This window comes from Anabrus simplex, chromosome 1 (genome assembly GCF_040414725.1).
Source record: "Anabrus simplex isolate iqAnaSimp1 chromosome 1, ASM4041472v1, whole genome shotgun sequence".
Classification (NCBI taxonomy): domain Eukaryota; kingdom Metazoa; phylum Arthropoda; class Insecta; order Orthoptera; family Tettigoniidae; genus Anabrus; species Anabrus simplex.
Genome location: NC_090265.1, coordinates 911891455 through 911918087, shown reverse-complemented (window position 1 = coordinate 911918087; position 26633 = coordinate 911891455). Strand labels below are relative to the sequence as shown.

The 26633-nt window shown below is 38.7% G+C and overlaps 1 protein-coding gene across 2 annotated transcripts in view; it reads right to left on the bottom strand.

Moving 5' to 3' along the window:
• Positions 1-26633, bottom strand: part of LOC136857740 (nuclear pore complex protein Nup214) — a 232325-nt gene that overhangs the window by 161856 nt on the left and 43836 nt on the right. For both annotated transcript variants that reach the window (XM_067136629.2, XM_067136630.2), the window contains exons 4-6: positions 15537-15721; positions 2433-2644; positions 2191-2311 (exon numbers count right to left, since the gene is read on the bottom strand). In XM_067136629.2, the coding sequence (XP_066992730.2) occupies positions 2191-2311; positions 2433-2644; positions 15537-15721 (518 nt within the window). The remainder of the gene's footprint in view (positions 1-2190; positions 2312-2432; positions 2645-15536; positions 15722-26633) is intronic.

The window sequence follows — 26633 nt, the reverse complement described above, 5'->3', positions numbered from 1 at the left end:
TAGCAAATGCTTTGTTGTAGAAACCACTTGACAAAATGGACACAAGGTATGAAGTCATCCGGCCCCAATTCCTGCACTTTCTGGGGATAGCATGCATAGAGAAATTGTTCCCACAATACTTGAGATACTGATGATTGAACTGTCCCCACAACATAGGCAATTGCATGTGTGGCAGTCAAAGACTCATAAGTGACACCTGCAAGCATCTCTTCTTCAAATGCAGGTGTTCTCACTTTGTGCAGTCCTCCTCTGCCAAGCTGGGGCCAAAGGGTCCCTGTTTCTAGTTGGCACTGATGAAGCTGAGCAAACATGGTAAAATGTGGGTATTTCTTGTTGATGCTGGTAGACATGGAGAGCTCTTTGTTCATTGTCTCTAGCCTCCCCATGACATGTTATTCTATCAGTCAACACAGGGGAAAGCACAGAGATCCAATCTCAAAGGATGCAACTGAGCACTCATCGACGGTATACAGAAGTGATATACTTACTGCACTGAATAAAAGGGAGATGAATCCACCTTATCAACAGTAATCAAAAAACTATTTATGTTAATTACTCGTACATTTTTCGAGAACATATCATTCTCTTCTTCAGCGAAAGTACTGAAATTGTGAAAATTAAAGCTAGCATGTAAGATCCACCCACCCCCACTGTAATTTGTCTGAGAACGATTCTGCTTCATAGCAGGTATGGCCGTACAGCAGCTCCGATGACATTACGTAAATAGGTGAATAGTTTCGTCCATCCAACCTGTGCAATGCAAGTGCGCATCCAAGTCATGCGGTACATCTGTTTCCTAGGTAAGAAATGTTGGAAGTACAAGTCCTAACATTTGCTAAGACAGTCCCAAGTAATCAGCTGATGCATTGGCACGCTTTCTACAGCACAGTTTTATTCTGAAGAGGTGGTTTCTGCTACACATACACCAATTAGGAGAATACAGAGACCATCTCTAGAAACCACATACAGTAAAACCTTGTTAATTCAAATTACGTGATTTTGAATTAACCGTCAACTCGTAATTCAGATATACCAACCCTCGCTGTGTCACAAAATATTCTAAGACGCGTTACTACCTGCAATTAACCTTGATTCACAATTATTTCACATTTATAGTGTCAAACCACTGTGTTTTCATGATTTTTTTTTTTTACAATTTCTATGAACTATCAGATACATTGTGCAACTCGCGATTTGGCTGATAATGACCTTAAATAATAGGTTGAAACTAGTTCCAATAAATGTTCTTCCGTAATCTAACCCACATTATTTGATTTTGTATTGAAAAGGTGGAAATATTTCACTCTTAATTTTTTACTGGGGCCCCTTTTAGTCACCTCTTATGACAGGCAGGGGATACTGAGAGTGTTATTTTACCGCCCCTGCCCACAGGGGTTTCCCCCGATCTGTCCCCAATTAAACTCATATGGGATATCACTGGACGACAACTCCAGCAGCGTCATTCACAACCAGCATTAACTGTCCCTGTATTGACCGACCACGTGCAACAGACGTGGAACTCCACCCCACAAGCTGACATCCGGCATGACACAATGCATGCCTGCATTCAACAGTGAGGCGATTACACCAGTAATTAATGGACCAGCATGGCACATTTGACATGGCCTTTCTTGCACAGATAATAACCTGCAGTCTTGTACCTTTAATCGATTAAATATGTTAACTCGACAAATACATTGCTAAAATTTCCGTATTCTACATTCCTTATTTCATGATATTTCTTTCTGCCAGTGTATTAATGTAATTTTATATCTGATGTATTCTGTGAAATATTCTAGCTGATGATGTTCCTTAGGGGAAGAAACATGTTCTAGATCAAAATCAAAATATATGTATAGAATAGGTTGACCGCTTAAATACAATATTTAAGTTCATTCTTAAATATTCGCTTCAAGGTTTTTGAAGTCAACAAAAATGAAGCTGTGAAAGCTTGTTACTTGTAATAGCATCATTGGATAGCTCCTCAACTGTAATCACGTAGGCTGAGTGAACCTCGAACTAGCCCTCAGATCCAGGTACAAATGCTTTACCTGGCCGGAAATCAAAGCCGGAACCTCCGGATTAGAAGTAAGCACGTTATCCCTAAACTGCAGGGATGGCTTTATGATACACCACAAATTTAAAAATTATTTAAAAATTACCTGAAAAGCTAATTTTCTCTGTACTTACCAACTGGACTGATGCAGAAGATAAAACTGGGGCTTTCTTAATTCACCACTGCTGCAACATATATCCTCATAGTTCACGTAGTTCACCTGCCCTCCCTTTGGAGCATTAACGATGACCAATGCTTGAAACAAAAAACCATGTGTCTAATTAAATATGGATGACATCTTAATAAGAGAACCAAAAGATGATATGCAAAATTAAGCAGTTTTAAACCATTATTTGACATGATTAAGTTCCCGTACCAGGTCTTTCAGATTCATTGACTTGATCATGATAAACAGCTGCAAACTGGAAGTTGGATATCCACAGCACATTGACAGCACTGGCAGGGTTGGAGAAGATCTGAGGAGGTGGAAAGTTCTTGACAGGCTTGAGGTCAGGCTTGTACTGAGTAAGAACACCATCCCGTGTCCCCACAACTAACTGCTTGCCCTTGGGACTCCAAGACAAACACCTGCAATATAGAAAATATCAGTTAATCCTAGGGAGGAAATGACAGAATTTAATGTTAAATAACAACAGCAATAATAATAATAATAATAATAATAATAATAATAATAATAATAATAATAATAATAATAATAATAATAGCCCGCCTGGTGGCCATGTTCGTTAAGGCGCTGAAGCCTAAACGGTCTGACACCAAGGTTAGCCGGTTCGAGTCCCGTTGGTCGAAAACATTTTCACCATCAGAATGTTCGCCGGCAGGGTACGGGAGGTGGAGGTATACAATTTCTAATCACTAGATTGCGTGTTAAAAGCCTGGATTAAATTCCAAACCCCACTGCAGTGTTCATATGGAGTGAGGGCATATGACGCTGTTGATGGTGATTCATCCATCGGATGGGGACGTTAAGCCTTGAACAAATTCCTTGGTGCTATTCGATAGGAGTAGGCGATGCGCCAGTACTAGGTTGCACCCTCTCCCTTCCTACTATCATATATCGTGTCATTCATTTCATCTCATTAACTGCTCTGATGAGGTTGACGTCAGGAAGAGCATCCAGTCATGAAAACCCACCACTACAGATTCATCTCGCCTCATACCTGACCCCGTAGAGAAATGGGACAAGGGATGGACAAACAAATAATAATAAGAATAACAATTTATTCTCGAGCCTGTAGAAAGTTTGAGCTTGGGCAATTTTGACAGTTAACAGATGCTAACAAGATAGTTCATGCATGAGGAAGCATACTTCCAACTCTCTAGTACTCACCAACAGGATTCACACTTTCCAGGAGAACAGAAAAATGCAAGTCCCATGGGTGAAAGAAGTCCATTGGGATCTAGAAAAGTATGGAATTAGGGCAGAAGACGTACAAAACAGAGAAATCTTCAGAAGAAAGGTTGTGGAGGTGAAGGATCTGTCCGATGAGAAAACGAGAAAGAACGGAGTATTCGCGGCAAAAGACCGAGCACGAGTAAGCCAACAGAAGACGGAGTACTGGCGAAAGAGGAAAGAGACAGAGAGCTTGAGAAAATCATCAGGAGAATTTGATATGATGTAAGGCACTTAAATACTTCAAACAAGAGTTGGCAGAACTCGGCTGAATTACGTAGAAATGGACCATTTTGTCTGATACATCCATACCTTACATGTTACAAATCTCATGTTATGGTCCGTATTGAAACATACTTAAAGTCAAATAATAATGCTAGATCATAAATTCCACCTTTTTTTTTTTTAATTCCACCTGTTCAATACATAAGAACAGGTGGAATTTATAATCTAGTATTATTATTTGACTTTACATCCATACCTGCCCACTTCTAGAAATCATAAATAGGGGGATTTTTAATTCTTCAATTTTATCGTGTATAATGCGCCATGGTCTCTATGAAACAAGGCCTACAACAAGGCAAATTGATCATTAAATTTAAAATCTTAAAGTAAGGAAAAATAAAAATGGTTACAAGAAAACGTAACAAACACTGAACAAAATGCATAGTTTCCTTTATTAGACTGTAACACCAGAACAAAAATTCAATTTTATAGGTATCTCTCAACACTTGGAGATAACATTTGTTATGTTTTGTGGCCATAATGTGCAGAGAAAATGCCAGAAACTGTCATTGACACAGCTCTCTGAAACACAATCAACTCAATCAAATTATGAACTAAAAATGAACACAAATACACTGAAATAAGCGAAACTACCACATACAAAACAGATCAATATGTCTCATACATTATTAACATACGACTTCGATAGGGAGAAATGCACAGAACCCCAAGATAAATCACGTGGCTTACAACTCCAACGAAACTACGCACAGAAAAGTCAACAGCGTGATAACAAGAAACTCAATCTTTCATCCCGATTAACGAGTCGCTAGTTAAAATTGAAATAATTGATAAAGAGATTCAACCTATTCAATACAAAAGAATAAGAAATGTAGTGAATTACATTACTATTTAATAATAAGTAGAAATGGTACCGGTTTCAACCCTAGTCCAGGTCACCATCAGCCGATTAAAACATGAAAAACAATGCATAGGAAAAAGAAATGAAAGATCAAGTACAGTCCGGATCAGTAGAAGAGGCAATATAAAAATGAACGGGGGTAGACACTGTAAAACTCAGAAGAAGTAAAATGCAAGTCACTCAAAAGAAAACAGTGCGCAATTCTCTGAGCGGCAGCATGCGTACGCAGCGCTAGGCAAAGTCCCACGTTTACGAATAGCGGAGAACGGTTAAATAAGCCAGTTTTTAAACACTGTCAGGCACAAAGTCACATCACAATCGAATACATACGAAGATTCATAATCCTGCAGGAGTTGAAGACGAGTAGATCCATTGAAGCAACTTGGCAGCTCCCGGTGATTCAACATGTTGAATGTGTCGCGATGTATGCTGTGTCCATCTACATGCACAATAAAGAATGTAATCTGAACTACCCCTAAATGCTATTCAGATTGCCCAATATTGGACAAAGAACACATTACAGGACTACCAGCCTAGCTATCAAGATGCATATTAGCCTAATAGTTGTTCATAAATATTGGTGCATATGTCATTATTAGAGCCTGGATTATACGCAATATAAAAAGGATAAATATGTACATAAATATGTAGCTAAAATTGACAAAATATGTAGTTAAATATGTAATAAATGAAAAATATGTAACTTAATAGCTAAGATTTATTTGATGTATTCTTGTACACAGAAAAGGAAACAAAACCAAAAAAAAGGTTAAAATTACAGATGTTATTCAACCTTGTAACTTTCATTTGGAGGCACAATTAATAACTAAATATTTTTCCAAATTTTCTGCAGTCATCGAATGCCTTTTATCTGTTAGGATCTTCTTATATGTAGAGAAAGACCTTTCAACTTCACATAAAGTCACTGGCGCATATTTCAAATTGCCCAGCAAAGACATTTTTAATTGTAGGCTTGCTCAAGCAAGGAAAGTCCTTATTTCGAGAGAAGAATTTTCATCTCATGAAACACAGATATGCTTATTAAAAAAATGTTTCTGACGACTTTTGCATGGAGTGTAACCCTTTCTGGAAGTGAAGCATGGGCAATAACCGAAGAATGAATGAATGAATGAATGAATGAATGAATGAATGAATGAATAAATAAATAAATAAATAAATAAATAAATAAATAAATAAATAAATAAAGAGAAAAGGCACTTCTGATATGTGATATTAAACCAAGGACTGAGGAAGGGATCACAACAGAAGAGTCACTAAATCTGAGAGGAGAACAATGTGACAAAGTTTGTGCACGGGAAGATTGATAGACACAGCTCAAGACACTCAAAACTTGCACCCTCAACACAGCTAAGGGATGTGATTCTTTGACAGAATACCTCACTTTAAATTACAAAATTATTTTTAGATGTTAAATGTTAGAGCACAGTGTTTAATTAAAATCTTAAGTTGATGTCAAATTAGTGCAAAAGTAATTGTTTTCTTTCAAATGCGCTATGTCCTTCAAAGTATTTAAAATATGTAACATAACTGAAGTTATATAGAATTACATTTCTGATCATTTATGTCTTATACATTGTCACCATACTGGCTATGATCACAGAGATATTCATGAATTTGGATTTTTGTTACTAAGTCCATATCAGCGCCGACTCACGAGAAAATGGGTAAGCAGAATTTAATGAAAATTGGTATGTTAGAGAATAAGGGACAACAGTCCATGCTATAAATAATTTTATAAGACGTCCTAATATCACACAGAGTCGAAAGAAAACTTACGTGAAGGCCTCAATATAGAAGGCTCATAAAACTGATCAACAATAACATTACATTGACCATTGTTTGTTGTGATGTGCTTTGTGTCTTTTATTCCCACTCATCTCCGATAGATAGGATTACTGTCTTGGCAGTGGAAATCTCAGGCATTACTCTTGTGAATGTCTATAAACCACCAGGAGTCAGTTTGTCCAGCTGTTCATTAAAAGTTTTTGATCACCCTGCTTTGTATGTTGGAAATTTGAATAGTCACAGCCCAGCATGGGAATACGAATTCGAAGATGACAATGGGTCCAACCTAAATAACTGGATTGAAGCAAACTCCCTACAACTCGTCCACAATGCTAAACATCCTGGCACATTTCATTCTGGCAGATGGCTAAAGGATTATTCTTCTGACCTTTGCATAGTGTCACAGTCAACTCCTGAGAATCAACACATGGTAGAACAAAAGGTCATCAGTTCCTTTCCTCACAGTCAACATAGACCAGTTATTATTTACTATGGCACTGAGATCCCTCTTGTGTCTTCAGTACCACAACCTCGTTGGAATTTTCGACTAGCAAAGTGGGATAAATTTGCAAAAAGGCTTGATAACACTGTACAGTGGATTCCATCAGTTCCTAAAAATTACAATAGATTTGTCAACGCCATAAAAGCTAATGCTAGGAAGTTCATTGCCCGGGGATATCGTAAGACGTATATACCAGGATGGTCAGAAGAATGTAATCAGCTCTACACCGAATATCAGAACTCTCCTAATAAAACGACAGCTGATGAGTTGCTAAGGGCTCTAAATAAATCTAGGAGAGAGAAGTGGCACAGAACTACAGCAGAGATGGACTTCATACACTCTAGTCGTAAAGCCTGGAACCTCATAAGAAAACTTGGTAGTGACCCTACAATGAAACGCAGAAATTTGCCAATGAACCCAAACACCATTGCCTCCAGACTGACACAAATCTCTAGAGCGAAGATGGACAAGGTACACGCAAGGAGTGTTAAGAAGCAACTAAGAACGAGAAGATCACAGTTGACATCCCATCCAGAGTATTCCTGTGAGTTCAGTACTGAAGAATTGGACAAGGCTCTATCCAAGATAAAGATAAATAAAGCTGTTGGTCTGGATGAAATCTATCCTGAGTTTCTGAAGGCCATAAGCCCTGGTACAAAACAATGGCTAGTTAACTTCTTCAATTCTACGAACTGGTAAATTACCTAAGTTGTTAAAACAAGCCAAAGTAATTGCAGTCTTGAAACCAGGAAAGGAAGGAACTGATGCTTCACATTATCAACCAATTTCACTCCTTAGCATAATCTACAAGATGCTCGAACGAATGATACTTAACCGTATCCAGGAAGCAAAAGAAAGAGTCATCCCAGTTGAGCAAGGGGGTTTCAGAAAGAATCGTAGTTGTTGTGATCAGGTGTTAACACTGACGACAGAAACTGAAGCAGGATTCCAGAAAAGACTGAAGACTGCTGCAGCTTTTGTCGACCTTACATCAGCCTATGACACGGTCTGGAGAGAGGGACTGTTGCTCAAGTTTGTTCAAGTCATACCTTGTCAGAAGCTAGCATGCTTACTAAACAGCATGTTATCCAACCGTCGACTTGCTGTATTTCTGAATGGTGAAAGAAGCAGGTGGAGATCTCTAAATAATGATTTACCCCAAGGGTCAGTTTTATCTCCCATTTCTATTCAATCTTTACATCCATGACCTGCCAAGAACAACTTCAAAGAAGATACAGTTTGCAGATGATCTACCTTTAATTACTCAGAGTACGGATTTGGCATACTGTGAGGATGTACTTACAGAGGACCTAGCTACCACGTGTGACTATTTTCACAAATGGAGACTCCAGACAAATCCTAGTAAAACGGAAGTAACAGCATTCCACTTGCACAACATGGAAGCTAATTGGAAGCTGCATGTGGTTTTAAATGGAACAGAAGTCTCCCACAACTTCTTCCCAAAATATCTGGGTGTCACACTGGATCGATCCTTGTCGTTCAAACAGCATTGACGTTAAAAATTAAATAATTGAAAAAGAGGTTCAACCTATTCAACACATAAAAGAAAGGCATGTAGTGATTACATTCTTATTTAATAGTGATTAGAAATGGGACCGGTTTCGACCCTAGTCCAGGTCATCGTCAGCCGTTCAAAACATAAAAAACAAGAAAAACAATGCATATGAGAAAGAATAAGTGAACTCTGAATCGGTATAAGATGAAATATAAATTGATGATGGGGGTAGAAATTGTGAGTCACTTAAAATAAAACAGTACGTAATATTATGAAAGGTAGTACGGCACAAGCAATGATGAGTAAAGTCTCTCAATGTTTATGAATAGTGGAGAATGGTCAAATGGGTCAGTTTTTACACTCTGTCAGGTACAAAGTCACAACACTATCGAACAACATATGAAGATCCATAAATTTTTATCTTTAAACAAACAGCATTGCTCGAATCTGTCAAAGAAGCTGAGCACAAGAGTAAATCTACAGCATAAACTAGCGGGCAGCAACTGGGGTGCAGATACAAACACTCTTCGCACTGCTTCACTTTCTCTAGCATACTCGGCTGGTGAGTACTGCGCTCCTGTGTGGGAAAACAGCATAAATTCAAGCAAGATTGACGTACAGCTCAATGAAACCATGACAGTTGTTCTGGTACAGTGAGGTCCACACCTACTCAGTGGCTGCCTGTTTTAGCAAACATTGCTCCTCCAGATAGGAGGAGAAAAGCAGCGAAAGGACAGTTACTCACGAAGACCTTTGCACACAGGAACTCACTTTTGTTCAATGCCTTACGAGATCCACCTGTGATGAGATTAAAATCCAGGAATCCACTCTGGACTGATCTACACTCCTATGAAAAATTCAGTGTAACAGCAGAATGGAGACAGCGATGGGAACAATGTCCACCCACCAATGCCTTTCCGATTAAAGACCCAATGAAGAAAGTGCCAGGTTTCGATGTTCCTCGACATGAGTGGTCAAAACTCAACCGTTTCAGAACAAGCCACGACAGGTGCCGATATATGATGAAAAAGTAGGGATATAGTGAAAGTGCTGCGTGTGAGTGTGGTGCTGAGAAGCAGACATTGCTTCATGTAGTTGAGAGCTGTCCACAGTCAGCATTTAAGGACGGTTTACGGGCTCTGCATGAATTGACACCAAGTGCAGTGGACTGGTTGGCGAAGCTGGACATTCTAGTTTAAATACCTCTATATTTTAATTTGTAAGTTAATGCTTGTAAATGCAATACGATAATAATAACAATAACTGCTGCGTACCGAGTATTTATTTTTATTTGCTTTACGTCGCACCGACAGCGGTGTCTTATGGCGACGATGGGATAGGAAAGGGCTAGGAGTGAGAAGGAAGCGGCCGTGGCCTTAATTAAGGTACAGCCCAACCATTTGCCTGATGTGTAAATGGGAAACCACGGAATACCATCTTCAGGGCTGCCGACAGTGGGGTTTGAATACACTATCTCCCGGATGCAAACTTACAGCTGCGCGCCCCTAACAGCACAGCCAACTCGTCCAGTCGTACTGAGTGTAACAGCGTGCCTGAATACTGGCGGGAAGTAGCTGAGGAGTTTGATAACTTTCTTCTTTAGCATGCCATTCCTCTGGTTCATACATTTTCTGATACTATTGGTACGTAACACACACGTTTATAATAGTATTCGAGCTATTAAAGAATAATAGCAGAGGAGTGTTCCAGTCTGCTGCCTGGTCATTCCAGCTCTGGAACTTTGGACTGTTAGATCGGACCGTAGTACTGTTCATTAACCCGGGAACGCCGTGCGGTTCCGTACGGTACCAGTGCGCATTATTTCAGATTTTCTCCTACTGATCGTTACTCGCTCCATATATCTGGCAACTCTGCTTTACATTGTCAAGGTGATACTCCCTACAATGCCTGAAATCAACAGAGGGTTTTATTGGACTATTTGTTGGCGGCGACAACTGCTTGGAATTTCAGATCGTGTCGAGAGGAATAAAGATGACTGCCCGTCTAAGGTAAGTTGCTTTATTTTGTTTATAAATGTTGACAATACAATTATGTATCCCAGGGTTTATTATCTTGAAATATCAGTGCATAACTTGAAATAGCAAGCAATCGGTTAGAATTTCTGTATTCGCTGTTATGACACTAATTATTTCGTTGGTACAGTATGGTACCGCACGGCGCTTACCATACCTTCTTGTTTCTTTTCTCCTCCTTACTTCTAAGTGTGATTCTAGAAAAACAATTCATACTGTAGTCGCAAATAGTGATTTATATGGGCCATTGAATTGTATAATCATAGATTTTACTCAAAAGTTCACGTCATAATGCACGTGGAGAACGCGATGTATCGCGTCTAATAACGTGTAAAATTCTTTTCTTTTCAGTGGCTTGACGCTTGATGAAGTACTGTGCATTCTTGAAGAGGATGATACTGAAGCTGAAGCGATATACATTGAACCACCGGAATCCAATGTATTATCTGATGAAGATTCGGCTGGGGAAGATGAAGGTGGTCTCGCAGATAACCTTACGGGACGCCAACTCCGAGCACAAGCCGAAGTAGTGCTGAAGCAGCAAATTCCGCACAGCAGTAGTGAATCCATGTCTGATGATGATCCACGGCCCGCGAAGAGAGCGAAATCAGCACCTTGTCCACCAGCTACCTGGATGGCGGATGACCTAGTTCCCACAACAGTCCATTTCCCTAATGCGAATTTTTCCACTTTTCGAAATATGACGCCGATCAAAATATTTGAGTTGTTTTTTGACGATGAAATTGTGAATTTCTTGTGCTCTGAGGCTAGCAAGTATGCCCTTTTTAAGAATGAAGAAGATCCCAAAATAACTCCCGAAGAAATGAAGGTATTTGTTGCCATTTTACTTCTAAGTGGCTATGTGCGAGTGCCTGGGAAAAGACGATATTGGGAGAATGAGGCTGACGTTCACCATGAGTTGGTCAGCAGTGCCATGCGCGGAGATCGCTTTCTTCAAATAATGAGATTCATTCACTGTGCCGATAATAACACTATGGTTACAGGTGACAAATTGTGGAAATTAAGACCTTTCATGAATATCGTAGAGAAGAAATGTCGTCAGTATTTTACAGCGGAACAGGACTTGGCTTACGACGAGTGCACGATACCATACTACGGAAAACACGGGTGTAAGCAGTTCATAAGGGGGAAGCCGATCAGATTTGGCTTCAAAGTGTGGTGTTTGAACACAGTTGCTGGATATTTAGTGTCTTTTCAAGTTTATCAAGGGAAAAATCCCTTTGCCAATACACAGTATGAAACCGAATTCGGTAAAGCTTCAGCTCCCTTAGTATCTATGATGGACCAGCTACCTGATGCCGTTCAACATCTGCCCTATAGAATTTATTGTGATAATTTGTTCACCGGTTTCAAATTAGTGAATCACCTTCGCTCTCGAGGATACAGATTTACTGGGACCATTCGAGAAAATCGAGTCCCAAAAGACTGTCCACTGACTTCTTCTACTGAAATGAAGAAAAAGAAACGAGGCACATTCGAATACGCTACAAGTAAAGAAGAAGGAATAATTGTCACGCGCTGGGTTGACAACGCAGTAGTTACTGTGGTATCATCCTGCCATGGCGTGCAACCTATGTCAAAAGTTAGTCGGTACAATCAAGCTGAAAAGAAAAAAGTGTCAGTCCCACGTCCAAAACTATTCGGAAAGTACAACTGTATGGGTGGCACCGATCGTATGGACGAAAATGTAGCCCTCTATAGGATTGGTATCCGTGGTAAAAAGTGGTGGTGGCCAATATTTACATGGCTTTTAGACATCATGGTGAACAATTCGTGGATGCTGTTGAGGAAATCGGGCAACGAAATTAAGCAGTTGGAATTTAGGAGAGATATTGTAATGACCTACCTGAGGCGTTATTTGCAACCTCCTAAGACAGGTGGACGTCCGTCGACATCATGTGGAAGCACCATCGGAATAAGGTACGTGCAAAATATTTATTACGATATATAGCTCCAACAAATCAACGACGGCGATGTGCAGCCGCCGGATGCGAATCCCGCGTCCGCACAGAATGTGTCAAATGTAATGTTGGTGTATGTGTAAACTGCTTTGTGTCATTTCACACCAGTGAAAAGTGAAAATAGGTGACTACTGTATGTATCATGTCTGAGATGTTGTTTTTCAGAAATCCTAAAGAGATGTCACAAATGAACCTATAAACACCATTTGTTCCTTTATTGCAAAGATATTTGTATTTGTAAGTGATATTCCGTAACAATATTAAATATTAAATTACATGGTATTCTAAAGAGGAAATAATATTTAAGTTTTACCCAAAAGCTATGTCAAACGCCGTGCGGTACCGTACGGTACCAGGCCGTCATTTAGAAACCAACCAGCCAATTTTTTGAAAAATGACTTATCAATGTTCTATAATATGTGAATGAAGGGAATATTAAATAAAAAATTTAAAAATCGAAAATTGAAAACTCAGGCGTTCCTGGGTTAAAAGTCAGAAAATGTGCAGTTTTTAATTTGGTTGAGTATTTTATATGATAACATTGCTTTTAATCGCGACATTCGGACATTCCTACTGACGTTTTTTAATGACTATGTTGACTTAAGTTAGGAAATCCACAAAGTTCATCTTTCTGAGAATCCCGTAGCGAAGCATGGGTACATCAGCTAGTTATTTCTATAAGATTCTCATTTTATATTTTAAGTGGTCCAGTCGATAAATACTACATAACTAAAGTTACACAGAATTAAATTTCCGATCATTTATGTCTTATACAATTTTACCATGCCGGCTATGATAACATTGATATTCATGAATTTCGATTTTTGTTGCTAAGTCCACATCAACACCGAGCCACGAGAAAATGGGTGAACAGGATTTAATGAAAATCGGTATATATTATCGGGGAAGAAAGAACTGTAGTCTAAGCTATAAACAATTTTACTGAACCTGGGTGAAATGGTAGTTTAGGGGTAGGCACCTAAAATTTAATTTTTAAATACCTTCGTTATTGCTCCTATTGAAAAGTACTATATAACAAAAGTCAGAGAGAATACAATTTCAGATCATTTATGTTTTATTCAGTTTTACCGTACCGACTGTGATAAGAGTAGTATTTCAGAGGCGGAAGAAAACTAAATGCGTAGGCCTACAATATGGAAAGCACATAACATTGATCAACAATAATATTACATTGACCATTGTTTGTTGTGATGTTCTTTGCCTCTTATCGTGCCCTCAACTCTGATAGATGGGATTACTGTTGCGTACCGAGTATAACAGCCTGACTCAATATTGGCGGGAAAGAGCTGGGGAGTTAAAAAAAACTGTTTTCTTTAGCATGCCATTCCTCTGGTTCATACATTGTCTGATACTGCTGGTACATAACACACGGGTTCAACAGTATTCCAGCTATTCACTCCCTACTCTGAAGCGATGTTTTGAGTGAGCAGTGTGCAGATTTGGCAGAGGTTCATTTAGTAATAGTAGAATGACCTGGTCTAGAATTACAATGTAAGCCTATTCCAAATTACAGCACTACAATTCATTAATAATTCAAAATTCAACCCTGAAAAGAGACGTTACATAAGAAAAGCGTCTTCCTCTTCACTTTTATTAAATTCTACATTCATTTTGTTCGAAATTAGCAGTGACGAGGGGTTTTCTCCTCTGGCTCGGAGGAAAAATTTGCCTCCAAGTCAGATAGATTTTTCCGCCACCAGTGTAGTGAATTTAGATTTTCTGACTCATCGGGTACTCCTAGGAAAGAGATTAGTAAAAGGGCATAAATTTGTCCTCCTGGGACTCCCCGCTATTCGACACCCCCCCCTCCCCCCCGACGAAAAGAGACGAAGAGTGTTCACGGATCAAGGCTGTGCGGCTTGTCCATTCTAGCTCTGGAACTTTGGACTGTTAGACGGCAGCATAGTACTGTTTGTTAAAAGTGAGAAAATATGTTGTTTTTCATTTGATCGAGTATTTCATATTGCTTTTAATCGTGCCATTCCTACTGACGTCATTGTAATGACTAACGCAGTCTTTCTGAGAATGTAAAAAAGCAGGTGGAGAGTGAGTGTCTGCCATTATAATGAAAACTCCCCAACCTGATTGTGACAGAGTAGGCAAGCAGACCTACCATCACAATGAAAATTCCCTAATCCAGTCTTCATATGAGAAAAGACGTTTGGTGACTTCCCCGTCGCGTTTCTAAGGTAACGTTGCTATGCAATATAATACAATCTTGCTCACAAGGTGTACACTACTTAACATAGAATTCTGTATACAATATAGAATTCCGTAGCGAAGCACGGGTGCATCAGCTAGTACATACATACATACATACAGACAGACAGAAATTACGGAAAAGTAAAAAGGGCATTTCCTTGTTATTGTGGACATGACTGATACAGAAATACCATTCTTTTCAAATTCTGAGCAATGTACAGACAAAACTCTTATTTTATATATATAGATTTACTTACAGTAATATAAATTTAAACGTTTCATGTACATGTCAATTGTCTTTTAATTACAACTTGTGGAGATTAGGTATCAAGTTCGCAAACTGTTTGGTCACTGATGAAGAAAACAAGAGAGGTTCTCAAAACATGTATGGCATTTCATTAATATAGATTAAATAACTTTTTATAGTATTGACAAGGCAGACACAGATCTTTACCAGTGACTTTCAGTGATGTATTAGACTTAAAGTCAATATGGACCAAAATCAAACCATAATGGTTAAAATAGTAAATTAGTCGTAGGCTATGTGCCGACACCGGGTTTCACCCTCTCCATACCTCATTATCATCATCCCACACCCAGAAGCGCAGGTCATCCATCAGCATTCAATGGAAAGACCTGCACTAGGCGAGCTGAAGTCCTCGGACACTCCTGGCACTACAAGGCACATGATAAATAAATATGACAGAAACAGAATTTGCAAGACCTAGTTAACTTACTAGAAGTTAGAAGTTTATTCGAGCAGGCAAGGAATTGTGAGCTTATTCTTACTTCATTAAATAAGGAATCACAAAACAAGAAGTAAATCTTTCAGAGTATTAAAAATTAAGTGTACTTACATTGCTTGTGTACTGGGTTGTACTGTGTTGATTTCAATTCCTGTTGACTTGAATTCATAAACTCCCACACTTCCATCAGACAAACAGCTAGCTAATACACCAGGAACACCTGGGTTCCACTGCAGCTCAACTACATGAGTGTTTGGAATAGTGGATAATCTAACTTCATTCACTACACTAGCAGTCTGCAAGAAAATGCCACAGTACAGAATGAATTAAAATTGTAAAAGGGAAAAATTGCTTTGCATAATATTTTACTTTGTAAGAAGTCTGACATCTTAAAAAAAAGAATGAGATATAGTAACTGTAACTAATATACAACTCTAATTGAACCAATGAAATGAAAGGGCAGTGTAGCAAAACCTGCAATCCTACTCTTTAAACTTTCCAATGGCAAGAAGCCATCCTCAGAAGCCAACTGAGAAAAAAATTTCTATAGCATTTACAAAAATTAAACTAAACAAGAACATGTAATATAGACAACTTAATTTTCCTACAAAACCTAGTTTGTAAAATTTTGCACCATATTGCCTAGCCCTAAACATGAAGTTATACAGTGAAAATGGAGCAAAATATACAAAACTAACACAGAACCCCAATATATTGAACCAAGCAAATCCAGAATTTCAGATAATCCAAACAGAATCTCTAAGAGAGGAAAAACATTAAAATCCACTTGGAATGTAAAGAAAGGATTTTATCATAATACTGTACTTAAAAATGATTATTTAAGCTAACATTTAGTGGAATAGAATTCCCAGATCATGCGTTCAAATTACGTGGTCCCGCGAGCATCGTAATTAAATCACGCTGTAAAATCCTGCCTGTTCCTCGAAGAAATGATTTCCCGGATCAACCATCCGGAAATATCAGGCCCATCAACGCTAAATACTCAATCAAGCGTTTTTCAATAAACTGTATCTCATGAAAGGACGATTATAGCATATTTATGGATCTTGGCATTAACGCCCCGTCACTGCGATAATTGGACCAAGTACTGTACTGGAAAAGCGATCGGCAGTGAACTTGCATAAGGGACCATCTTAGCATCGAATTCAGGTGGTACTGCTTAGAGAATCTCGGAAATTATAAAGCAAAGAGAGGCCACAATAATTGTAAGGAGATACAGAGCATTTCAACAGCTCTACCTGAAGATGGAATGAGTTTCGTCAAATGTTCTCACTTATAAAACGTTCACATCATGTCCAGGGTCAGATGTTTATATTTTTACTTTTTTCTATTGTAATGCCGAACAGGTTTATGGCACTTTCATCAGGGCACTGTATAGTAACTGGGATTTCAGGCAGGAATCAAAACTGCTCCTTCTTAACACAGATTGCACAAATCTAGTATTTTAATATTATCGTATACGATTATGTTATTGCGACTAGAACAGATGTTGCACCTTATGGTATTAATACACACAAAGAGCCATGGGAGGTCTTGGGATTGCCTGTTACTGTTTTGGTCCTAATATAAGACTGGGAATTTTACGTTTTTGTGTTAAAAGTAAAAAACCGCAGTCATTTTATTTGCGTACATTGCACGTAAATGGTTTGTATCACTTCCAACTCATACTGACGTGTAGCAAGCGCGCTTTCCAGCTGAACCAAAGGTCACAAATAACTGTAATTTCTGAAGTTTTGATGATTTCTTTTTCTCTTTCCAATTTGACTGGATTAGTGATGGGCAGAATTTAATATAATGCAATCAAGAACTTCTGAGAATTGATAATTATCTTCGAAACCATGTTCTCGAGTTCAAAATAACCTTTAAAAGTCGATGTAGGCCTAATTTACACGGTACAAGATTTCCAGAAAGTGATTACGAACTGGAGACCAAATTACAATGGAAGATTAAGAAAAGAAGGGATTTCTCCATCATGCTGGGCGCTTTTGTATCTAATGTGCTTTATTTTATTAGATGAGAGAATTAAAAACTACCTGTGGTCAATTGTCCTTTAGCTTGGCGTTATTAGATTTTTCGAAGAGTTTGGCTAATCAAAGTTGCTGAACTGAAATAAGTTTTCATGGGAAACTGACGAAGTTTCCCCTGTAAACATAAAAGTATTGGGATTTTGAACTTGCGCACTGGTAATTAATGTTTGATGCCGGTTTCACGGTCTAAATTGCCTGCCTCTCATCCAGACAGTCCGGGTCGATTACCGACCAGGTCAGGCATTTTTACTTGGATATAAGGGCTGGTTCCAGGTCCACTCAGCCTGCATGATTACCTTTAATTGAGAAGCTATCTAATGGTGTGATGGCGACCTCAGTCTAGAGAGCCTGGAATAACGGCCGAGAGGATTCGTCACACTGACCATGCGCCACCTCATAATCTCCAGGCCTTCAAGCAGAGCAGCGGTCACTGGGCAGGCAAAGGAGCATTGGAGCTATAGTTTGGTTTGGTTTAGAAGTGTTGTAAGATTATAATTATTTCATTTTCATTTTTGTGATGTTTAGCCATATTGTTGATGGCTTTCATTCATTCCAGGATTTTCCGTTTTCCCGTGTTGTAAGTTTTATTTAAATGGTCCCTCCAAATACGGAGAATCGAGGTTCCACTGTATTGGAAAGAGAAGAAAAGTCACTACTGAATTTTATGATGAAGTGTTCAATAATACAGCACTTATTTTCCTCATAATTTAGGTAATTTTCATATTTATATGAGAACACAGTAACTTTCACTAACCAGAAAAATTGGTAATCTTCCGGCATAAGGAACTAAACCTGCTAAACACTAAACTATGTTGCCTTGTTGCTGCTAACACTGTAGCTGTAACAGAATACTGTACTGTGTATACATTACTGCAGGTTTTTCCAGATAATCCGAACATATCCAAATACAGCATAGCCCCGTAATCATCAGCAAGAATTCCCTCCAGTGAGCCTTTTCACCATTAGTCGTGTTCTGACGCACAGGACCAATACCTCCTCCTGCACACAGCTCTCCGCCAACACTTGCTCCCCACCAACTTCCCCAACATGCCTTGTCTCTCTTCATGACATCACTCCTCACTACTACTAGTAGCAATAGCTCACCCGTCAGAACACGACTGGACTTTTGAACAAGCTTCACTCACACACAGGTTTTATTACAATACGTACATATATTTTTCAGTATATACTTTAAACTGGATCATTTCCATAGCACCTCAGCTGATAGCAACAGCACACAGATATATGTAACACTTAACTCCCCAGTAAAATATATCAGTGATAACAATAACATCAAGTTTATGATAGAAGTCAACTCACAAATGGAGTAATTTTAACCTACATATCCAGTTTTTTATATGTAGAAGACAAGAGATTACATCTCAAGAACAGTGACTTTAATTGAATGTCAATAACATGTTACCAGGACACCACTGCAAGATTTTAATAAGTCATGTGTTAAATAGTTTATTTAGAAATAGTGTTTTATTGTAACTTACGTTTTTACGACTTATTTCCACTGAAAATGACTCTAAAATGGGTCGAAACATTTTTGGATAATGTAGATGTATCAATTTTATAGATGTAATATATTATGAAGTATTGAATAGGAGGATTTTTTACATTTGAATTGATTTAAAGATATGAACTTCATTAATGTTTCCGTATTGAATTGAGATTAATGATAAGATATCTATTAGGTTAAACCTTTTCAATACTAATTAGGTATGTGTTTATGTTACAAATACCTTTTATTCAACTTTGGGACCGGTTTCAACATATATAATGTCATCATCAGCCATAAAAAGATCACAATATATAAGCAAGGACACAATCTGTAACTGACTATTCACACCATGTGTCATAACAGAAGAGTAACGGCTTAATAATTAAATCTGGCGCAATGACACATTGAAGTAAACATAAAGTCTCTCATTATTCAAGGAATAAAAGAAGGTTCTTCGATATGTAGTCTTTGTGCATCCATTCAAGAGAAGGCTCCGATAGGCTTCCAAAGTAGAGTCATTTAAAACACACACACATGATATGCGTCAACCAGAGTGTCGAGAACATATTTGAGTCACTTGTAATTTATACCTGAAAAAAATTTAATACTGATGAATATGAAATCAGTCAGTGGTAAAAGACATTAGTCTTGTGAAAAGGAGATATAAAATGTGGTGGGTCTGGAGGGGAGGAAGATGGGGGAAGAAAAAGATCTTGTTAGGGGATTAGTAGGTTTAAGGTGGGTCTTGTGAACAATGTGGTGGGGGTTTGTAACATGATAGGGTACTGTGTATCGCAGTAAATACTGACCTCCTATTCAGAAGATTAAAATACTTAAATACTATAATGAAAAAATCAAATAGAATATTAGTTTTTTCTGAGACTTCGTTCAGATTCGAATTGGAGTTGAAGAACTGGTCTGCATCCCAAATTTTTCTATCTCTTTATTCCATGCATCTACTTGTTTTTTCACTTCTGTTTCATCATCACCCCATATCACTATATCATCTGCAAACAATATGGCTTTTGTTGCTTGTCTTCCCAATCTCTGTTTAATGTTCTTATGAATTTCATCCATGACTATGATGAATAGTATGGGGGATAGTACACTTCCCTGTCGGAGACCAGTTTCATCTTTAAACCCGTTTGTTTTTCCTATACTAGTCTTCACACTACTAACACAATTTTTGTACATAGCTTTTATCATTTGCACTTCCAATCTGTTAACTTGTTTTTTCCTTAATGTTAACTGTCTGGGCACACTGTCATAAGCCTTCTCAATGTCAATAAATGTCATCACGTCTTTTCCAAACTCCCATCTTTTCTCCATCATAAGTCTTAATGTAAAGATCAGGTCAAACGTTGATCTGTCTTTCCTAAAACCATACTGTTCTTCTTCCATTTCTCCTTCTAGCTTTCTCCTCAGTTTTCCTTCCAATACTCTCTCAAATATCTTAGTTACATGGGCAATAAGGGTGATCCCTTTGTAGTTATTGCATTCCTTATTATCACCTTTTTTAAATATCAGGATAATTAAACCCTTTCCCCACTCTTCTGGGAACTCTTTCTTCCTCCAGATTATTCTAAATAATCTATACAAACACTGTAGCCCTACTGGTCCTGCTGCTTTTATCATTTCCGTAGTTACCTCATCCACTCCTGCTGCTTTACCGCTCTTCATCCTTTGTATGGCTTCCTCTATTTCTAACATTAATATCTTCTTTTCTTATCTTAGAAGTGAAGCCCGAAAACAGCGATACTGCCATACATTAAAAACACTACAGACAGGATCGGCAAGATACTGGACAAATACAACATAAAAACTATCTATAAACCTCACCGGAAGCTAGCCCGTTATCTACCACCAGTAAAAGACACAATAGAATTACAGGCCCCTGGAGTATATCACACTGAATGTAGCTGTGGAGCTTGTTATGCAGGTGAGACAAAACGTCTGATCTCCACCCGCCTAAAAGAACATATCCGTCAAACCAAGAACCAAAACACAGATATTTCAGCAGTAGCCAAGCATTCCTACGAATCTAGGCACGGAATATCATTTGACAAGGCCAAGATCCTAGCAGCTATCCCTTGGAATCTGGAAAGGAAAATCCGCGAGGCTATCGAAATCAAGAAACATCCGAACAACATAAATTTAGAAGAAGGATATAAAATCAGTAATTCTTGGATGCCTATCATTCATAGTTTAAGACATACAGACCACAACATAAACACACGGGCCGCAACCCCATTACATAACAGCGCGGGCAAGCCCCCACTACCTGGCTGTGACACACACTTTCCAGAATACTCACGAGACAGCCAGGGCTTACGTCAGCCAGAAAGGCTAGGATATAAAAGGCCAAGATCAAGGCCACTCTAGTAGTGTAATTTTCTGCCTGGGAGACTGATTACCTCGGATCGAGTAGGGGTATTTCAGTCGCCTTGACAAAGAATACTGCAATGTATTTGAAACGTCGGCAAACTGTACGTGATGTGCAGACAGGTACAACACGGTTCAACCCGGAAATTAAATTAAATAAATCTTTTCTTGTTTTTCTTCTTTCCCTATTGTTTCTTCTTAATCCTTCTCATCTACGAGTTCACAGTATTTAATATTTAGCAATTCTGAGAAGTATTCTTCCCACCTTTTTAGTATGTCATCTCTTTGCGTCATTATCTGCCCTGTTCCAGATTTTACAAATTTTGTATCTTCCCTATTTCGTAAACTATTCTTCACCAAACCATACAAAACCTTTTTACTTCCCTTTATATCATCCTGTAAATTTTCTGCAAAGCTTTCCCAGCTCTTCCGTTTCTCTTCTTGTACTATTTTCTTACATATTTTTGGCTTCTTTATATTTCTGCCAATTCTCTGTACTATTGCTGCCTATCCACTTCCTCCAAGCCATTAGTTTCTCTTTAACCCATTCACTGCCAAACCCGTATATATACGTTATTGAACGCCGTGCCTCATCCACCAAACCCGTATATATACATTTCGGTGCAGTGTGTACTTCACCGATTTCACAAATGAACGCGATATAGTGGCATGCTTTGTGATTCCGTGGAAATGCTCAAAGAAGTTCTGTACGGCAGATATACCACTCTATTTTGCATGTTTTTTTAGCAATTTGGTGTTATTTCAGCTTCGTTGGAGTTGAACATCTTTCCCTCAAACGTACAGCCATCATGGCGTCTTGAAGTATACATTCATCTCTTGTTGACGAAGAGACTGAATGTTTTCTCATAAGTAGTGATTCTGGAGAGCTATATTTCGATAATAAAGATGGAGAATATGTGGCGATACTGAACTACATGAAAGTGCGAGACAAAGTAGTAATGATGAATCTCATGCAGAATTTTCACCCCTTCCTCAGATGAATTATTTTTTCTCCAAATGTAAATGATTTTGATAATACCAGTTCTTGGATCAACAATTTTATATTGTATTTCAGTAATAGTATCACCGAGCGGAGTAGCCGCGCGTATTAACATGATACCGTACGGCCACGGAGACAATACCAATATAAATTGTCCGTTATTGGACATTATACATTTTCCAGCTAACTCATTCCTGGTTGCCAGCGTTTCGCCCTCGACATGGGTATACGACATGTTTATAATTCGATCAGACACCCACAAGCAAATCCATCTGAGCGATTGATGCGAGATATTGCAAAGTTCTGCCGGATTTATTGCCCACAACATCACTGGCAATGGGCGAAGGTATCCCCATAATGCTAAACAGTATAAACAACATGGTGCATGAGTCCACAGGTAACATCCCCAGCGTGCTGCACTTCAACAAACACCAAAGTCGACCGTGGGATGAGATACTGAATTATCCACGTGACGTCAACAGAACGCATACGTCAAGTCAGCGAGAACTTGAAAAGGCAAGCAGCGAGAAGAACGAGGAGAGTACGACATCGCCGATTCCACTCGCCGTTGCAAGAAGGAGAACTTTTTTTTTTTTTTGTTAGGGGCTTTACGTCGCACCGACACAGTTAGGTCTTATGGCGACGATGGGATAGGAAAGGCCTAGGAGTTGGAAGGAAGCGGCCGTGGCCTTAATTAAGGTACAGCCCCAGCATTTGCCTGGTGTGAAAATGGGAAACCACGGAAAACCATTAGAAGGAGAACTAGTGCTAGCGAGAAAGCCTAAAAGTTCAAACCTAACCGTCAGATTCTACTCGAAATTTGCACCACTGTTTGTTGGTCCGTATGTCATCACCAAAACATACAACAACGCATACAAAATAAGGAGCTTGGACGGTGCCAATGAAGCTACTACATACAATTCGAGCAATCTTAAACCATACTACATCTGGAAAGAAGATGAGAGCCGAACTGGTGAGCTGAGCGAGGAGACGCCGAGGAAGAACCTGATGAAGACTTGTCAGACAGCAGTGAGACCAAGGAGGATTAAGCGAAGGTCATAAATGCATGAAGGATGAAAAAGGAATCCAATACAGGAAAAAAGTAACATCTAGCAAAAAATCGCGGTGGTTAACACAACACATTAAGGAAAACGTATGGATGGACATGAAAACGACACATTCGGAAGACTTTGGACAGTAATAAAAATTACTCACGTAACTTTTATTTGGTGGCCGCGGGGGTCAATGAGCCCTTTCTATGTGGAACAACGGCAACAGCACGGGTGACGATGGAGAATTCAAGGCCCGGAAACATGGCACCAGAACAGTCTGGACCTGCATCCATCTATATACATCGAGAACGCAAGAAAGTGAACGTGAAGACAGAGACTTTATACTCATTTTTGAGCACGAAGATGTATAAATTTTTGTATTTAATGTTAAATTTAAGCTGTGTGTAGATTATAAAATGTATTATACAAGACGAAACCAAAAGGAATGCCAACCGGGTAATGTCATGTAAAGTAAAATATGGAGAGTTGGTAAGAGTGACGGTGGTGACACCTACGTATCGATAGGCATTGATATGTTCTTAAGATGAACTTGTACATCTAAGGTAATGTACTTCTGTTCCATGTCTTTGTTCTAATGAGAAAGGCGGACTACAGGTCTGTGTTGCTGTTGGCTTCTTGTCGGTGTATGTGACGCTTGGGAAGGTCGTTGTTAAAGCAAGCAGATCGTGAGAGTATATTGGTGGAAATCTAAGTGTATACAGTCTCAGTCGTGAAAAGGAGTCGTAATATGTGACACCTATTATGAATTTGTGTTAATATTGGCAAATAATGATGAAATACTAGTAGTTATACAGAGCCAAGCTATTACATGGAAATCAATGTTGTACCTGAGAAGTTCATGTCAGTATCTTGTGAAAATTACTTATATCAAGGAGTGTATGCATTGTTGAATATAATAATGATTGTGTGCGAATTTGGTAAACTAATTCAGGTGTGATCTACTTGAGAATGTAATAATGATATGGAAACTGAATCCAGGTACTAATAATATGGAGAGTTAAAATGTGTAAGCGGGTCCCAGCCGAGACAATGGCGTGGTTACGGGGAAGGATTAACTAGACCATGCTCTACTCAACACCCTAGTCTTCAAGCCAGTAAACATCCACACATTTATAATGCATTTTCATGGTTGATTTTGTTGCATTTCTTAGTAGCTATAATGTAAGATAGTAGTATTAAGACATGTCCTGAAGTAGTTAGTTGAGGCGTGAGAATAAGTGCACAATAAGTGATTTGATACTGAATTATTCGGCACGTAGCAATTTACATACACGTTTGGTGACATGATGTTATAAATTTCACGGTATTATGTGCGTGAGTGATTATTTATGGAAGGGTGTCGACGTCGGCGTTGTTTACATTATGTTGCATCATAATTACTGCGAGGTTTACGGGATTATGCGAGCATATGTGACATGTGTTAAGGTATAATCTAGGCATATCTATAGTATGAAGTAAATGCTGGCAACGTACGGGTAATGGAGATGTGATTTGTTGCGTATAATGTGATAGTGAACGTGAATTCAAGGGCGAATTATCCGTTGAGTAATTGATCACAGCATGATTATTATTATTATGATAAGTAAGAAACTATGGCATATCGTGGTATTAGAGAAGACACTATGCAGGTAAGTAATACAATTAGTGTGAAGCTACGAGTGATAATAATATGAGACAACGTGATATGAGTATATAAATAATGATGTGCATGCCAAGTGAATATTAAGTGCCTGCGATGTTGATGTTTATGGTGGTACAGTAGAAGTCCGTTATAGCGAGAATTCATAACAGCGAAAAATTCACTCGCTATAGCGGATTGTTGTTATATCCGATTTTTGTATAAAAGTCGGAAAACCCATACACGTTAAAATTCGGTATGAAACAGCAATCAGTTTGTTCAAAACTTGCGTTTCCGCAGATGATATCCACACTGACGGCTTACATGTTATTTTTCGAAATTCGATACTACGTGAAAGTGTATGTTTAATTTCATTCTGAAAAAATATAGTACCGTATTTCTCCGAATCCAAGACGAGCCCCACTTTTTCCTTCAAAAATTTTAAACCAGGTTCAAAAAGTATTTTGTAAAATCATATGAATGCCTTTGTTGTACAGTAGGCCTACGCATTTCAGACTATGTTTAGATGCCGAACATTGGCTTTCATCATGCCGTAATTTTTTTGCGGCTGCTAAATTATCCTTTATTTCCGCGGGTTTAACGACCATTAACTTATAATTGGCACAATAATACCCAAGACAACCCGTTGAAAATTTGCCGGCAATACCTATTCCATGAGGCTCTGCAATACGACGATCCATCAGGAAATTATTCTTGCTGTCCGTAAAACTGTTACTTTTACTCAGCGTCAGATATAACCGGCTACCACTACACGAACGTCTCACTTGCCGCCTAGCAATGCTTAGGCCTAATCGAGGACGTTGAAAGTCAATGAACGAGTTTATTGCGCCACGATATGGCCATTCCGCCCTTGCGATTTTCGTGCACATACCTCACAATTTCATCTTCGACTTCTTTAAAGCGTCCTTGTTGTGGACCACTGAATGCATTTTTTTGTACAGTACGCATTTTTTTAGCTCTTTGTCTTCACACTAACGCCAAATATTGGCTTTAGTTAGGCCTATGCCGCATTTTCTTGCGGCGGCACAATTACTTTACATTTACGAGTGTTTAATAACCATTAACTTAAAATTGGCATCATAATATCGACGAGAACCCGTTGAAAATTTGCCGGCAACACCTATTCCACGTATCTTTACAATACGACTCTCCATCACGAAAATATTCCTGCTGTCTATAAAACTTAATTTTACTAAGCATCAAGTACAATAGACGCGTTATAACTCTGCCACTGAGTAGCCAGCCTATCTAAGAATTCGAAGGCTCGCATGTTTTGATGCCATTCTGCAGATTTGAGAAACGTTTTTGTAAAGGCTAATAGAACGTCATTCTCTCTTCACTATTTCCCGAGATCCAGTGACGTTACACACAGGCACTGTTCGCGACTAGCGATATACAGGGTGTTAGGTGTATACGTGCAGATATTAAGCTAGTCGGCAAAGAAAAAGACATCTCACAATATATGCTATGTACTTTTTATCTTGTCCTATTAGTTTGCCCAAAACTGAGCCAAATATTTCAGGACCCAATGTGTTTTGAACGGCCGTAGCAGGATATGC